The sequence below is a fragment of the Leucoraja erinacea genome, chromosome 10 (assembly GCF_028641065.1).
Source record: "Leucoraja erinacea ecotype New England chromosome 10, Leri_hhj_1, whole genome shotgun sequence".
NCBI classification, from domain to species: domain Eukaryota; kingdom Metazoa; phylum Chordata; class Chondrichthyes; order Rajiformes; family Rajidae; genus Leucoraja; species Leucoraja erinaceus.
The window spans coordinates 26,338,161-26,355,278 of NC_073386.1; the positions used below are offsets into that span (position 1 = coordinate 26,338,161).

Genomic DNA, 17,118 nt, shown 5'->3' on the forward strand with positions numbered 1-17,118 from the left:
AAATGGTATGAAACTGCATTTGAATTTGGTGGTCTTGTACCCTGCTTGAAATGGTATGTAACTGCACTTGAATTTGGTGGCCTTGCACCCTGCTTGAAGTGGTATGAAACTGCACTTGAATTTGGTGGTCTTGCAACCTGCTTGAAATGGTATGAAACTGCATTTGAATTTGGTGGCCTTGCATCCTGCTTGAAATGGCACTTGTATTTGGTGGCATTGCATCCTGCTTGAAATGGTACGAAACTGCATTTGAATTTGGTGGCCCTGCACCCTGCTTGAAGGGGTATGAAACTGCATTTGAATTTGGTGGCCTTGCACCCTGCTTGAAGTGGTATGAAACTGCACTTGAATCTGGTGGCCTTGCACCCTGCTTGAAGTGGCATGAAACTGCACTTGAATTTGGTGGCCTTGCACCCTGCTTGAAGTGGTATGAAACTGTACTTGAATTTGGTGGCCCTGCTTGAAATGGCACTTGAATATGGTGGCTCTGCACCCAGCTTGGAATGGTATGAAACTGCATTTGAATTTGGTGGCCTTGCACCCTGCTTGAAATGGTATGAAACTGCATTTGAATTTGGTGTCATTGCACCCTGCTTGAAATGGTACGAAACTGCTTTTGAATTTGGTGGCCTTGAACCCTGCTTGAAATGGTATGAAACTGCATTTGAATTTGGTGGTCTTGCACCCTGCTTGAAGTGGTATGAAACTGTACTTGAATTTGGTGGCCTTGCACCCTGCTTGAAATGGTATGAAACTGTACTTGAATTTGGTGGCCTTGCACCCTGCATGACATGGAATTTCAAGGAATAGCCGTGACTCAACTACCAGCCCACCAGCCGTGAGTGAGCTGCCAGCACACTAGGCTTGAGTGACTGAGCTACCAACCCAAGAATTCATTGGGCCCACAATGTCCCTACTAGCCCTCTGGAAACTAGTCCCTTCAGCCCACAACACCCATACTAGCGCTCCAGAATCTGCCTGCCCCGCTGAGTTGTGTCTATCTTCGGTGTAAACCAGCATCTGCAGTTCCTCCCGACACATCACTTTTGTAAACCTTCACTGGACCCTCTCCAACGCGAGTGCATCTTCCTCAGATATGGGGCCCAAAACTGCTCATAATATAATATTCATAATATTCCAAATGTGACCTCATGGGTGCCTTATAATGTATCAGCATTACATCCTTACTTTTACATTCTAGTCCCCCTGAAATGCATTGCATTCTCCTTCCTTACCATTGTCTCAACCTACAAATTAACTATGAATCATTTTCCCTTTTGGAAAGTAAGTCTACGCCTTTATTCCTTCTATCAAAGTGCATGAGCGTGCACTTTGCTACGCTGTATTCCATTTGCCACTTTGTTGCCCATTCTCCCAGCCTGTCCAAGTCCTTTTGCAGACTCCCTGCTTCCTCAAAACAACCTGCCTCTCCACCCATCTATGTATTGTTCGCAAACCTGGTCACAAAGCCATCAATTCCATCATCCAGATTATTAATATATGTTGGAAAGTAGCAGACCCAACACAGACCCCTGTGTAAAACCACTAGTCACCAGTAGCGAACCAGAAAATACGTTATTCCCACTCTTTGCCTTCTGCTGGTCAGCCAATCTTCTATCCATTTTAGTACCTTCCCCCCCAATATCCTGGGATCCCATCACCTTTAGCAGCCTCATGTGCAGCCTCACCTTTGAACAAAACTACGCTGACTTCAGCCTATTTTAATTAAGTTTTTCCTAAAACATCCTTAATAATAGACTCTAGAATTTTATCAACCACAGAAGTCAGACTAAATGGCCTGTAATTTCCTGTGTTTTGCCTTGTGCCCTTCCTAAACAGTGGAATCGCATCACGTTATGTTCAAATGTGCACGTCCTTGCTTTTTGCAGTGGTGCTGCACACTGAACAGTAGCTTCTGCATTGAATACAACTGCAGACAAAATGTGGCCACATCTGCAAAAATACTAAACAGACCATCCTAGACGTGCTCTGCTTGATTGTACACATCTGAGATTACACATTAGAGTTATACCATTTCATATTTCATGGAAGGTGTAAAGTTGTGCATATTAACAGAGCACATGCTGTCCTTTTTACTTCATGAACGTGTAGGTATGTAGATCATTACCTGGGCACGGACTTTTGCTTGTAACTGAGAATGAAGAGTTTCTTCTGTCTTCTTCCACTGCTTTAGCTTGTTGATTTTCTTCAAGACAACGCTGAAATGCTTCTGGAAAATCAACAACTAAATGTCATTAATTTAAGGTGAAAGGGTAACAACTTAATTGGAACCTGAGGGGCAACATTTTCCACACAGAGAATAGTGGGTATATAGAACATGCTGGCAGAGTAAATAATTGAGGAATGTACAATAACAACATTTAAAATACATTTAGACATTAATGTGAATAGGAAACGTTTGGCAGCCTATTGGCCAAACAGGTGCAAACATGATTGTTAGATGGGGCATCTTTGCCAGCATGGACAAAGGTCCTGTTCCCATGCTGCATGACTCTTGACCCTTCGACAATACATTAACTGTTTTTCTCGTCTAATTACAACTGCATGTAAAGTCGAGCATTATTAAAATCCAGTATCAAATGCAAAACGGTTAAATTTGACAGAATAGTCCCACAGCCTGGCTGGCTGTGTTTTGTACTTGTTCACTTTGAGCTTGTTCATATGAGTCATGTAATTTAATGATTGGTCATATGTTAAGGCACTATATATACATTGCTGCTTAGAAGAGCACATTACAGTCACAAAGATGTTGGCAGTGATATAGGTGAATAAAAGATTACCTGCACAAGAACTAAGGCTGTGCGTTGAAAACTTTCTGCTAACTTCTTCTGCTGTTGGTTAAAAATATATTTACATCGTTAGTTTTCCTTTCTTACCTTTAGTCAACTAATTATCCCTATGTGTGGTAGTGATTGTTCATTAAAAAAAAGTTAATATAAATAGAACTTTGATTATGTAGACTGTTTAGATAGAAATATGAATCATAGTTTTTAACTTTGGGTAGATGCCCAGTGTGTTTTTTGCAGTCTGTATTCTAGATTTCTGATGGGAGCTTTACAAGCATGTTGAGATGAGCACTTCTGTGTTTGCGAAGCTCAGTCTTGACATAAGCACAAATTTTACTGTTGTAAATTGAGAAAGGTTCAATAACAACATTTAAAAGACATTTGAAGTAGAATGTGAAAAGGAACGGTTTAGCAGCGACGAACCAAACATGGGCAAATAGCAATGTTACATGGGGCATTTTAGTCAGCATGGATGAAGGGCCCATTTCCATGCTGCATAAGCCGATTGAGCCCAGACTCAGCCTCGGCTGGCGTGCACGAAGACTAGCCCGCTGGTCGAAGTGACCACTGCGAACAAAGACAAGCACGACGGCCAAGCAAGGAGGGCTGTCGGTGAGCGAGGTGGGCCGTTGGTGAGCCAGGAGGGACGATGAGAGTGAACGACCGTCGGAGACCTATCACCAGCGTGAGTGCTGGCGGTTGAGAGGACGAGCGCGCGAATGCTTGCAGGACAGTCGAGGACGGGCCGCGGGTGTCCTGGCGGTCAGTCAAGAACACACCACTGAGCACAATGAGGGGCATGGCATGGGGGCGCTGCCGAAAACAAAGATGGACCTGGCTGGGGGGGGCAAGAAGGAAGAAATTAGGACTAGATTAAGTGCTTTTATAACTTTGTCAGTGCCCTATACATGGCGACTCTTTGCATACTTGTGTATTGTATGCAAAACAAAATATTTCACTGTACCAAGTACATGTGACAATAAAGTATCAATCAATCAATCAATCAATCAATCAATCAATCATTCTTCTTGTCCCTTGAACAGAACATTAACTGTTTCTCTTGTAAATAAAACTGCATGTAAATTCGAGCATTATTAAAATCCAGGCCCAAAAGCAAAATTATTAGATTTGACAGAATAGTCCTGCAGCTTGGCTGGCTGTGTTTTGCACATGTTCATATTTGTGTTGTTCATCAGAGCCTTGTCATTTAATGATTGGTCATATGGTAAGGCACTATGAATGACCATTTAGCAGAACACATTTACTTCACAAATATGTTGGCAAGTATATAGGGATAAGAGGTTACCTGGACAAGGACTTTGGCTGTATGTTGAAAATTTTCTGTTAAACCCTGCTGGTGGATAAAAATATATTTATATTATTAGTGTTCCTTAATAATATAAATATTAGGTATGTAGTAGGTATGTAAAACTCACATGGAGGCAAACATTCCAGAAGGATCTGGAAGCCTGGGACGCAAGCCTATCGAGGGTGGAAGACGTTGCACATAACCGAACACAATGTCGAAAACTTGCAGCCCAATGCACTCAACAGTGTGGGAGGAACTAAGTCTAAGTAAGTAGGTATGTAGATCATTACCTGGGCGCGGACTTTGGCTTGTAACTGAGAATGAAGACTTTCTTCCGTCTGCTTCCACTGCTTTGGCTTGTTGATTTTGTTTAAGACAACGCTGAAATGCTTCTGGAAAATCAAGAACAAAAGGTCATTAATTTAAGGTATGAGGGGAACAACTTAATTGGAACCCGAGGGGCAACCTTTTCCACACAGAGAATAGTAGGTATATAGAACATGCTGGCAGAGTAAATAATTGAGGAATGTACAATAACAACATTTAAAACACATTTAGACAGGAATGTGAAAGGTTTAGCAGCCTAAAGGCCAAACAGGGGCAAATAGGATTAAGTTAGATGGGGCATCTTTGTTAGCATGGACGAAGGTCCTGTTCCCATGCTGCATGACTCTTGACCCCTCGACAATACATTAACACTGTTGCTCTTCTAAATACAACTGCATGTAGAGTCCAGCGTTGTTAAAATCCAGTATCAAATGCAAAACGGTTAAATTTGACAGAAGAGTCCTGCAGCCTGGCTGGCTGAGTTTTGTACTTGTTCACATTGAGCTTGTTCATATGAGTCATATAATTTTATGATTGGTCATGTGTTAAGGAACTATATATACATTGCTGTTTAGAAGAGCACATTTCAGTCGCAAATATGTTGGCAGTGATATAGGTGAATAAAAGATTACCTGTACAAGAACTTTGGCTGTGTGTTGAACATTTTCTGTTACGTTCTTCTGCTGCTGGTTAAAAATATATTTACATCGTTAGTGTTCCTTTCTTACCTTTAGTTTACTAAATATCCCTATGTGTGGTAGTAATTGTTCATTAAAACAAAAAGAATATTGATAGAACTTTGATTATGTAGACTGTTTAGATAGAAATATTAATCATAGTTTTTAAACTTTGAGTTGATGCCCAGCATGTATTTGCATTCTGCAATCTAGACGGCAGTTGGATGCTTTACATGCATTTTGAGAGGACTTCAGTGTTCGAGTAGCTCAGACTTGAAATAAGCACTAATTTTTCTGTTGCATTTTATTGATGACCTGTTGACCAACAATTCAAGCACAATTGATGACCAACAATTCAAGCACCGTTACGGGCATACATTCTTTTCACTCAAATGTACATGTATAGTATTAGAATGTGGACGCATTTGCAGAGAACATTTTCCAATTTCCTAATATCCGTTCCTATTGATTTATTTCACATTTTGTTTCTGCTTTTATTTGTGTGATTTTGTACCTGTGCCTTGTGTTTTCTAATAGCCTTATTTCTCTCAGCTGTTGTTAATTTACCTCAATAACATTCCCACTATGAAACTTCTTTTTTGGGGCAAGTAATAGATCAGCAATGTCCTGTCAAGCAGGTAAAAAAAAAAACATTGGCTTGAGGGAAAAACCGTTATAGCAGCATTCATAAGATAATTGTGAGCATGTTCACTGAATAAGGTCCAACTTCTTTATCTATACAGGTGCACAACCTTTTATCCGGTGTTCCGGAAACCGAAAAACTCCGAAAACCGGCCATTTTTTCCAGGATGTCGTCTGCACACCAAAGCTGCGTTTGGCGCCAAACTTGACCCGAAACGACCCACGGTCAACCCAGGTCTGTACTACTGTAGCGGCTGCCTCCTCTTAAACATCTGTAAATCATTGCTTAAATGTTAGTCAGTTAGTTTGGAGGACTTTTATGTGAAGGGGGGGGGGGGGGGGGTGAAGGGGTAAACTTTATTTCTTAGTCCCCTACCTGGTCGGAGAGGCGGGGAGCGGTCAATGCCTTACCGGGTCGCCGTGCAGTAAGCTCCGCAGCGCTGTGGCCGCCAACTCCCAGCTGGGGCTGCGGGCGGCGCCGGTTGTAGCTCCGACCCCGGCAACTCTACCCCTGGCTGCGAGGCTCCGCAAATGTTGGGAGTCGGCGGCGTCGCAGCGCTGGGATACCAGCGGGAAGCGGGCAATGCCTTACCGGGTCGCTGTGCGGTAAGCTCCAGGGCGCTGAGGCCGCCTTCTCCCAACGTTCGCGGAGCTGGGGGCTGCGGGCGGCGCTGGATTTGGAGCGCCGCGCAGCCAGGGGTCGAGTTGCCGGGGTCGGAGCTACAACCGGCGCCGCCCGCGGCCGGACGGAGCCCCCAGCTCCGCGATGTTGGGAGTCGCCGACCAGGTAGGGGACTAAGAATTAAAGTTTACCCCTTCACCCACCCACCCCACCACCACCACATAAAATCCCTCCAAACTAACTGACTAACATTTATGCAATGATTTACAATGATTCCCCGGTCTCCGGGGAGGAGGCAGTCGCTCCAGACTTTTCAAGCCGCCCGCGCTACCTACCTAATCTACGCTAAAAATCTTCCATTCGGAAATCCGAAAATGTCCGAAATCCAACAAGTGTCTGGTCCCAAGGCTTTCGGATAAAAGGTTGTGCACCTGTATTACTAAAAGTCTGATCTTGACGACTTCCTGTTGTTCTGTATATTGATTTTAGAAAAAACGCTGCCACTTACGGCTGTGAATTTTGGTCATCTTACTCAGAGTCCCCCTCCGCTGTGCAGGACAAGTGGATTTTTCCCATCGATGAAACATAAAAGAGTTATTAGTGTTTAAAAAATGTTGAGATTTTCTCTCCTGAAGGCCACTCTCCTTCCGGAGGGACTATAAAACCTGGAAGTGTTGAGTGTCTCAGTCAATCTCTGCAAGATGATGGAGCGAGAGGGTCACGTGTTATTCACAGTCTGAACTGTGAATAACACTGAACATATGTCTACTAAACTGTGAGTGGTTTTACTGACCCGTCAGTGCCCTTAATGTGGTTTGAAAATATAGTTTGTAAATGCTAAAGCTGTGTTGCCTTTGGTTTGGAAATGCTAAATTGGAATTGGTGGAGAGGTGGAATATTGCATTGGAGGACCAGCCCTCCCTTGTGTTGCTGGGACCCAATGGGTCCCACTTAGTTTACCTCTAGTTTTTTTTTGAGATACATTATTAATTGCAATAAAATAAACCAAAGTAGTTCGAAAGGTGACACCTTGTTGATCTTCCTAATCTGGCCTATAAATTTGACCATGTCTAGAACTCTGAAAAAATTTGTATTTACATCAGAAATTCAGGCCAATAGACCGTAGGTGCAGGAGTAGGTCATTTGGCCCTTCGAGCCAGCACCGCCATTCAATGTGATCATGGCTGATCATCCCCAATCAGTACCCCGTTCCTGCCTTCTCCCTATATCCCCTGACCGCTATTTTTAAGAGCCCTATCTAGCTCTCTCTTGAAAGCATCCAGAGAACCTGCCTCCACCGCCCTCTGAGGCAGAGAATTCCACAGACTCGCCACTCTCTGTGAGAAAAAGTGTTTCCTCGTCTCCGTTCTAAATGGTTTACTCCTTATTCTTAAACTGTGTCCCCTGGTTCTGGACTCCCCCAACATCGGGAACATGTTTCCTGCCTCTAGCGTGTCCAAGCCCTTAACAATCTTATATGTTTCAATGAGATACCCTCTCATCCTTCTAAACTCCAGAGTGTACAAGCCCAGCTGCTCCATTCGCTCAGCATATGATAGTCCCGCCATCCCGGGAATTAACCTTGTAAACCTACGTTGCACTCCCTCAATAGCAAGATTGTCCTTCATCAAATTAGGGGACCAAAACTGCACACAATACTCCAGGTGTGGTCTCACTAGGGCTCTGTATACCTGCAGAAGGACCTCTTTGCTCCTATATTTGACTCCTCTTGTTATAAAGGCCAACATGCCATTCGCTTTCTTCACTGCCTGTTGTACCTGCATGCTGACTTTCATAGACTGATGTACAAGGACTCCCAGATCCCGTTGTACTTCCTCTTTTCCCAACTTGACGCCATTTAGATAGTAATCTGCCTTCGTTTTTGCTACCAAAGTGGATAACCTCACATTTATCCGCATTAAACTTCATCTCCCATGCATCTGCCCACTCTCCCAACCTGTCCAAGTCACCCTGCATTCTTATAGCATCCTCCTCACAGTTCACGCTGCCACCCAGCTTTGTTTCATCTGCAAATTTGCTAATATTACTTTGAATCCCTTCATCCAAATCATTGATGTATATTGTAATTAGCTGCGGTCCCAGCCCCGAGCCTTGCGGTACCCCACTAGTGACTGCCTGCCTATAATTCCCCGATTTCTCTCTCCCGCCTTTCTTAAAACGTGGGATAACATTAGCTACCCTCGAATCCACAGGAACTGATCCCGAGTCTATAGAACATTGGAAAATTATCACCAATGCATCCACGATTTCTAGAGCCACTTCTTTAAGTACCCTGGGATGCAGAGCATCAGGCCCTGGGGATTTATCAGTTTATCCATCAGTTTATCCAACACCATTTCCTGCCCAATGTGGATTTCCTTCAGTTCCTCTGTCACCCCAGATCATCTGGCCACTACTATATCAGGAAGATTGTTTGTGTCCTCCTTAGTGAAGACAGATCCAAAGTACCTGTTCAACTCATCTGCCATTTCCTTCTTCCCCATAATAAATTCATCTTTTTCGGTCTTCAAGGGTCCAACTTTGGTCTTAACTAATTTTTTCCTCTTCACATACCTAAAGAATCTTTTACTATCCTGCTTTATATTCTTGGCTAGCTTACCTTCGTTTCTCATCTTTTCACCCCGTATTGTCTTTTTGGTTATCTTCTGTTGTTCTTTAAACATTGCCCAATCCTCTTGCTTCCTGCTCATCTTTGCTACATTGTACTTCTTCGCTTACATTTTTATACTGTCCCTGACGTCCCTTGTCAGCCATGGTCATCCCTTTCTCCCCTTGGAATCTTTCTTCCTCCGAGGAATGAACTGATCCTGCACCTTCTGTATTATTCCTAGGAACACCTGCCATTTTTGTTCCACTGTCATCCCTGCTAGTGCATCTTTCCAGTCAAATTTGGCCAGCTCGTCCCTCATTCAACTGCAACACAGACACCTCCGATCTACTCTTCTCCCTCTCCAATTGTAGATTAAACCTGACCCTGTTATGGTCACTGCCTCCTAATGCCTCATTAACCTCGAGGTCCTTTATCAAATCCGGTTCATTACATAACACTAAATCCAGAATTGTCTTCTCCCTGGTAGGCTCCAATACAAGCTGTTCAAAGAATCCATCACAAAGGCACTCTATATAGTCCCTTTCTTGGAGTCCAGTACCAACCTGATTTTCCCAGTCTACCTGCATGTTGAAACCTCCCATAACAACCACAGCATTACTTTTACTACATGCCAATTTTAACTCCTGATTCAACTTGCGTCCCAGGCTACTGTTTGGGGGCCTGTAGATTAGTCCCATTACGGTCTTTTTACCCTTACAATTCCTTAGTTCTGTCCATACTGACTCCACATCTCCCGTTTCAATGTCACCCCTTGCACTTTATTCCTTATACTTCGCGCAATCATATACTGCACTTTGACCTCCGTATTCACTTCCCCGCCCGCAATTGGCCCTGACCTTACTCTGTTGTCCATTCTCGAGTTTTTCTTCCCATTAATTCGAGAATCTTTTGTAATGTTTCCTGTAGCCACTTCCCCTTCAACTCCATCTTTATACTCCCAATTTGTCAATCCCTCCCCCCCACTATTTAGTTTAAACCCACACGTGTAGCCCTAGCAAACCTGCCTGCCAGAATGTCGGTCCCCCTCCAGTTAAGGTGCAACCCGTCTCTTTTGTACAGGTCACCCCTACCCCAGAAGAGATCCCAGTGGTCTATAAATCTAAATCCTTGCTCCCTGCACCAGCCCCTCAGCCACACATTCAGATCCCCTATCTTCCTGTTCCAGTCCTCACTAGCAAGTGGTACTGGAAGCAATCCAGAGATAACCACCCTAGAAGTCTGGCATTTCAGTCTTCTTCCCAACTCTCTGAAGTCATGTTGGAGAACCTCCTTCCCGATGTCGTTTGTGCCTAGGTGCACAACTACTGCCGGCTGTTCACCTTCTCTCTCTCTCTCGAATGTTCAGAATTTGGTTCGTGACATCCTGAACCCTGGCAACAGGGAGGCAACAGACCATCCTCGCATCTCGTCTGCCGCCACAGAATCTCCTGTCCGCTCCTCGGCCAATGGAGTCACCCACCACTAGGGCACTGCCCAACGTTGGTCTCGCCGGTCGAGTCCCATCACTAGGATTGGAGCCACCGACGTGTTCACCGCTCAGACTGGAAACATCGTCTCCCCAGACAGTTCCCAAGAGGGCATACATGTTTTCATTAGGCCCAGCCACCCGAGTCTTCTGCACTCCACGATTTCCATCCCTTCTCTCTGTCACACACCTTGGTTCTTCCTGTAACCTCGGTGTGACTACCTCACTGTAGGTCCTGTCCAGGAAACACTCGTTTCCTGAGGTCATCCAGCTGCTTCTCCAGTGTCCCAACAAGGTCCTTTAGGAGCTGAAGCTGGATGCACTTGCCACAGTTGTAGCAGCCAGAGGCTCAATCTGTGTCCCTGGGCTCCCACATTCTGCAAGCCTCACACTGTCTCATCTGTCCCGACGTGTTCACCGCGTTCCATCCTCTCGCACTTTATGTGTAGCCTCCTCTCCCAGCCTCCTCGCCGAAGACTTTTGAGCCAAACTCACACTTTACTCACAAGCACTTCCCTCACAAGGCCGCTCCCTAAGAGCCGTCTTGCTTATATTGACTGAAAATTGCCTAATTTAACAATTTATCAATTTACAAACCAAATTCCTCAGTTTTAAACTGTTTTCCCCCTCTGACACTTCTAACTCTCCTCCCACTTGGGGTAGAGCTGATCAGTGCTTTCTCCTGCTTCTCTTTGTTGCTGTTGCTGTTGCTGGTCCACAGGAGCTCTGAGTTAAGTCTGCCTGTGCTTTGCCTCTCCTTTTCAACTGTTTTCCCCCTCTGACTCACTTCTAACTCTCCTCCCACTCGGGCTAGAGCCAATCAGTGTTTTGTCCTGCTTCTCTTTGTTGCTGTTGCTTCTAAATCCACGGGAGGCCAATGTATTTTTACTTAATTGTATTTACACAAAAATAATTGCCTCCGTGGGTACAACACACAATTATAATGACCTTCTATATAATTTTATTTTTAAAAAACCTAAGAAAGTGCAATAACAATAAAAAAAAGAATCTATAATCTGGACTGATAGTACTACAGTGCTTAAATACTTCAACAATGAGAACAAACTTTTTTTGTCACTATAAATCGCCTTTATATTGGGAGCTACTAATGTTTCACAATGGAAATATGTTAACACAAAGGAAAATCCTGCAGATAAACCTTCCAGAAGACTAACAGCAAACCACTTCTCAAGAAACAAAAGATAGATCAATGGACCAGAGTTTCTCTGTAGGCCAGACAGAGACTGGCCAAAGCTTGAGCTGGGATTTGAAATATCTGCTAATGATCCGGTAATTAAACAAAACATCACAGTGAACGTTATTCCTAAAGATTCATCAAACACAACAAATGATTTAATGACCCACTTTTCATCATGGAATAAGTTAGTGACTGTGGTGGCTTGGTTTCTTAAACTAAGAGCAAGTTTATTGCTGTTTGCTCGAAAAAGGAAAGAGATTGCTGAAGGTATTTGACGAAGATCCTGAAATACTGAAGGAAAAGGCTGAAAAGATGCAAGTTTAAGGCATCTTGATGATCTCCTCAAAGCGGAAAACGCGATTATCTCTTTCTGTCAAAGACAGAAATACAAAGAAGAAATATCGACATAGAAGCTGGAGGACATGGTGCCAAAAGAGACAGTCAATTGTACAAGCTTGATCCAGTATTGGAGGAAGGTCTTCTGAGAGTGGGTGGTTGTCTAAATAGACTAGATAGACTGGCAATGCCTGAAAAGACTAAACATCCTATTATTCTCTCGAAGGACTTTCACATATCAACATTATTGTTACGACATATCCGTAAATTGATCGGACATTGAGGAAGAAGTTTTATGCTGTCAAAACTTTGAACTTTTGAGTTTTGGACGATATACTGGGTATCATGCCTGATGTTAAGGGTTTGGTGCATACAGTACCACTTCAGACTAGGAACAATGTTTTAATAAGACCAATAACCAAGATATGCTTGCTTCTAGAAGGCGAAGATGGAAGAATCACTAAAGAAGTCTGAATGCTGATATATAATGCATGCTATTTTTTGTCTTCTGATATATGTTAGATTCATGTACATTTAAAAAAACCTATACATTTCAGATGACAGGGATGCTGAGTTCTGGGTGGGTGAGGGAGCGAAGAGGATATCATGCATTCCAAAAGTTCTTACATAAAATAGTCATGAACTTCACTGTTCTTTGCATGGCAACATATACAAATGCATAGAAACTGAACATGTGAGTAAATGCAAAACATAAAATAAAAATCACCTGTTTTTCAGATCCCAGGGTCCAATTTCTTCTTAAAGCTCAATGAAATGTTCATTTAGAGGAATGGTTTTCAATTTTTCAAGTCATTGTTCATAATATTTTCATATTTTATACCTGCTCAAGTCACTTAAACATTCAAGGCTCTGTGCAGTGTTGTAGCCTTGTTTCCCTATTATCTGTAAATTTGATCTAGTGAGGATCTTGGAGGGAACCCACCTACATAAAGTATTTATTAGAAAGTATTATGTCATAACGTCCTGCATGGTAGGTTGGAGAAATAGACATACGTCTGAGTTGAACTACTGCATTCTTAACATAATTGTAAGAATGATATCTCAACAATCTTCTAATGGTAAAACAGTACATTTGAATGGAATATTTTCTCATTGGCAACAATACAACTCAAAGGAATAAAGATGTAATGCTATATTAACGTTACCGATCAGTGCCAATGAGCAAAACATATAATAATAGATGTATTTCATGAATTTGAGAGTATGTATATTGAAAGGTAGACGGGTACCTGGACTAGGAACTTGATTTATACTTTGTGATGAACGTTTTCTTCTGCTTTCATTTTCTGCAATTTTTAAAACAGAGTCTTGATTATAAGGTATGTCATCATACGGCATGCATTGCTAATTTGCAAATTTCATTTTTTTTAAATATATGTTAAGCTGTCATAGCTCCTTTTTTAATGTCTATCACTAATTGCCTTGTTATATACTCAGAACAATTAGGGGCCGGTATGTAGTAGCCATTTAGCTTAGCTCAGTATGTTAATAACTATAACCAGTTATCTTTAAATTTTATCTGCCTTTAATCATATACATCTCTACGCAGTCTGTGTGTTTGCGGCTGGGATTCTTGACAGACGCCCTGGTAATGAGTTTAGTTTGAAGAAGCATAGGGGGGGAGGTCACAGCTTTCGACCATGCACGAGTTTGACCATGATCAAAATGTACTTATACAAGAAGAAGTTTGGATGAACATCTGTTTTTTACTGTTTTTACTACTACAATAAAGAAACTATTAATTAAGAGACTGTGTTTGGAAGATGGCATTGAATGTCTCGTGGAGAGCTCGTGAGTGTGTTTCGATTTTCTCCTGAACCTGTCTTCAATCATAGTGACTAACGGAAAGATTCCTTGAACGATATGAAAATCTGTCATTATATCTAGAGTTCAAAGCTACCTTTAGCCAGAAGGTAGAAGATTGGTCCCACAGAAGAGGGACAGAATATTGGGCTGGATCTCTGCCAGAGATTACTGCCAGAAGAACTGGTTCCGTAGAAGTGGAACTGAAGACTGGTTCCGTAGAAGAGGAACTGAAGAAGCTAGGTCTCTGCCAGGTTTACTTTAGAGCTTACCTGCCGGTAGGTAATAACCCTATCCCACGGTGCGAGTTCATTCCAAGAGCTCTCCCGAGTTTTAAAATAATCAAACTCGTGGTAAGCACGGAAAATGAATGTAGCGGGTACGTCGGAGCTCGGGTATGTCTCTTTAGTGCTAACGGCAGGTACTCGGGAAGACTCGCTAACGGCAGGTAAGCACGGGAAGATTGGTGAAGATTTTTCAACATGATGAAAAATATCCACAAGAGCCCTGAGTACCGACGAGTGGCCATTACCGTAAATCTCTGAGTTCGAATCAGGGCAAACTCGGGAGAACTCTTGAAATGAACTCGTACTGTGGGACAGGGGTTTTAATCGACAAAGCCACCCGACTTGTCTGAAGATTGAAAACTTCACTGATCGAAAGCATGAGCATAACAGCTATTGTAATTTGCTGTAAATTTGAAAGCTGGTACACATTAATTAGAACAGCTTCTTAACAAGATGCTATGAAAGTTCGACTAATTTGTCATATTTTAAATTGTAATTACAGGCTCTGATAAAGAGTCCAGAGAAGTATTAGAAGCAAGTTCTGCTAAGTTTTGGAAGGAAGCCAAGAATTATTTTCGGGTGTTTATGGAACACGGTGCAGATTGTTTATCAATAAAGACAGAAGCAGACTGAAGAGTGTTTGGCCAATTATCAGATTTGGCAGTCTGTTTAAACCATGGAGCAAGATGGAGCAGGTGAGTCAGAGGAGCCACAAGGTGGTAGAGAGAAGCCAAGATATCCGAAGAGACAAACTAAGGTAACCGAGAAGATAGAAGTAGCCTATCTGGAAAAATTCCAGAGGAGAGAGACAAGTTGTGGAGAAGGGTGTTCAAATATGAAAATGGCAAGAGGCATTGACGAAAGTGTGACTGCATAGGGAGGAGCTTGAAAGACACACCCAGTGGTTTGAAGAAAAGGTGCAATTTTTTGATGAATTTGTGGAGTTTATGAAGGATTGACTACTTGAAGCCGAAGAGCTTATGGACCCTGATGCCGGATGTGTCATGCAAGAAGGTGTTGAATTGGCAGAACAGATTGCACCTCCAGATTGTGTATCAAATGTCTCAACACGAAGACCAAGACAGAAATCTGGTTCTGTAGCCAGTTCATCCACAAGGGTATCAGTTCAAGTGCAAGCTGAAGCTGACATAGCTGCTCTTTCGTTAAAAGTTAAAGTGATGGAGTAAATGCATGAGATTGAGGAACAAGAAATGCGGCTTAAGAGAGATGCTGAGGAACGAAAAAGGCAGTTGAGTAGACAAAAAGAACACCTGGAACTAGCCACTAAATTGGCAATTGCCAAGAGTACAGCAGAGATACTGAAAAGTCGAGGTTCGAGACACGGCTCGAAGGTATCTCAGAGGAAGAGTTCCTCAGCCCAAGAAGGAGCTGCTGAGCTGGTGACAGCAGGTGGATTAAATCCACAGCCGGGGACTATCAGGTCTCGTGGCTTTGAACATCCACTGAAACAGTGGTGGGCCAACAAAGCTTTACCCCAACAATAGGATGTTAGACCGAAGCAACAAATTGATGGGCCTCCTGATGAGGCTCGTAACAAACCACCAATTCAGTATGCTTTTCAGAGGCCTGTTTATCGTCTGTTTGCGCCACGCCAAGGATCTCAAGGTGAATTCTATGAATTGGTGAAGAATCAAACAGAAATCAACAAGCTCATAGCTCAACAAAATCTTTCTTCCACCCTACCACCAATAGAAATTCCTAGATATGGTGATCCTTTGCGGTATGAAGCTTTCATAATGGCGTTTCACGAAGGAGTAGAAATGAAAATTACTGAAGAAAAAGAGCGCTTACGATTTCTTGTGCATTATACAAGCGGACATGCAGAGTTGCTTGTAGAAAGTTCTCTAAATAGGCCTGGAGGCCAAGGCTATCGAGAGGCAAGAAGGTTGTTTAAAGAACATTATGGTAACGAAAAGAGGATTGCTCACGCATACATGAAGAAGGCCTATGCTTGGAAAGATATCAAGTCAGAAGATGTGGAGGCATTAAGTGAGTTTGCAACATTTCTCAGAGGTTGTTGTAACTCGATGAGAAATCTCGACCACATGGATGAAATGAATGTTGTTAGTAATACTAGAGTCATCATTCTAAAACTGCCCTAAAGGCTTAGAGATAAGTGGAGAGATGGGCAGGTCGGATAATGAAAATGGAGAATCGAGAAACCATGTTGCTTGACCTGGTGGCTTTCTTAGAAAGGAAAGTACGGTTCGTGTTAAATCCACGCCATGGGAGTATTCAAGATCCTAAACCAATTGCAGCTGTCAAAAGTTCTACCTTTACTAAAATAAAAGGAAGATAAGGACCTAAGGGAAGTAGTTTTGCTACCGCTCTAACACCAGTGGAAATGACAGGAGGAATGAAAGGAGATGTGCCAAGCAAAAAGGATTTTGTTTGTTATGTGAAGAGGTTGGTCACACCATTAGGTGTTGTTGAAGATTCAAGAAGAAGGAATATAAAGAAAAGATGGATTTCTTAAAAGATAAGGGAATCTGTTATGGATGTTTGAAAGAAGGACACATGGTTAAAGACTGTAAGAGTCATATAACTTGTGATAAGTGCAAGCAAGATCATCCTGAAGCACTTCACACTGAGCAGAAGCCGCCAGAGAAAATTGAATTGAAGGAGAAGCCTTCTAATGCTGTCACCTCACCTCAGATAACTGCCCATATTGGGGCCAGTGTAGAAACCTCTATCTTCTCTATCTTACCAGTACATGTAAGGAATAGCAAGGGGCATACAGGGTTACAAACATATACATGTTTGGATCATGGAAGTTCGGCTACCTATTGTACAGAAAGCTTGATGAGAAGGCTGGACATTACAGGAGAAGAGGTTAAGATGCTATTGCGTACCATGAATGAGGAGAAATCCTGCGATAGTCATTACATTACAAGTATGGAAATATCTAGTCTGGATGAAGACAATTTGATACCAATATCTGAGGTGTTTACACATGAGACCATCCCTGTTT

The 17,118-nt window shown here is 42.7% G+C and overlaps 1 protein-coding gene across 10 annotated transcripts in view; it reads right to left on the reverse strand.

Moving 5' to 3' along the window:
• Positions 1 to 17,118, reverse strand: part of LOC129700943 (uncharacterized) — a 130,218-nt gene that overhangs the window by 52,902 nt on the left and 60,198 nt on the right. For 6 of the 10 annotated variants that reach the window (XM_055641794.1, XM_055641795.1, XM_055641785.1 and 3 more), the window contains 6 exons: positions 13,266 to 13,322; positions 5,076 to 5,129; positions 4,407 to 4,508; positions 4,114 to 4,161; positions 2,802 to 2,852; positions 2,129 to 2,230 (listed from right to left, as the gene is read on the reverse strand). In XM_055641794.1, the coding sequence (XP_055497769.1) occupies positions 2,129 to 2,230; positions 2,802 to 2,852; positions 4,114 to 4,161; positions 4,407 to 4,508; positions 5,076 to 5,129; positions 13,266 to 13,322 (414 nt within the window). The remainder of the gene's footprint in view (positions 1 to 2,128; positions 2,231 to 2,801; positions 2,853 to 4,113; positions 4,162 to 4,406; positions 4,509 to 5,075; positions 5,130 to 13,265; positions 13,323 to 17,118) is intronic. The other 4 variants (XM_055641786.1, XM_055641793.1, XM_055641790.1 and 1 more) reach the window with 2 other exon arrangements.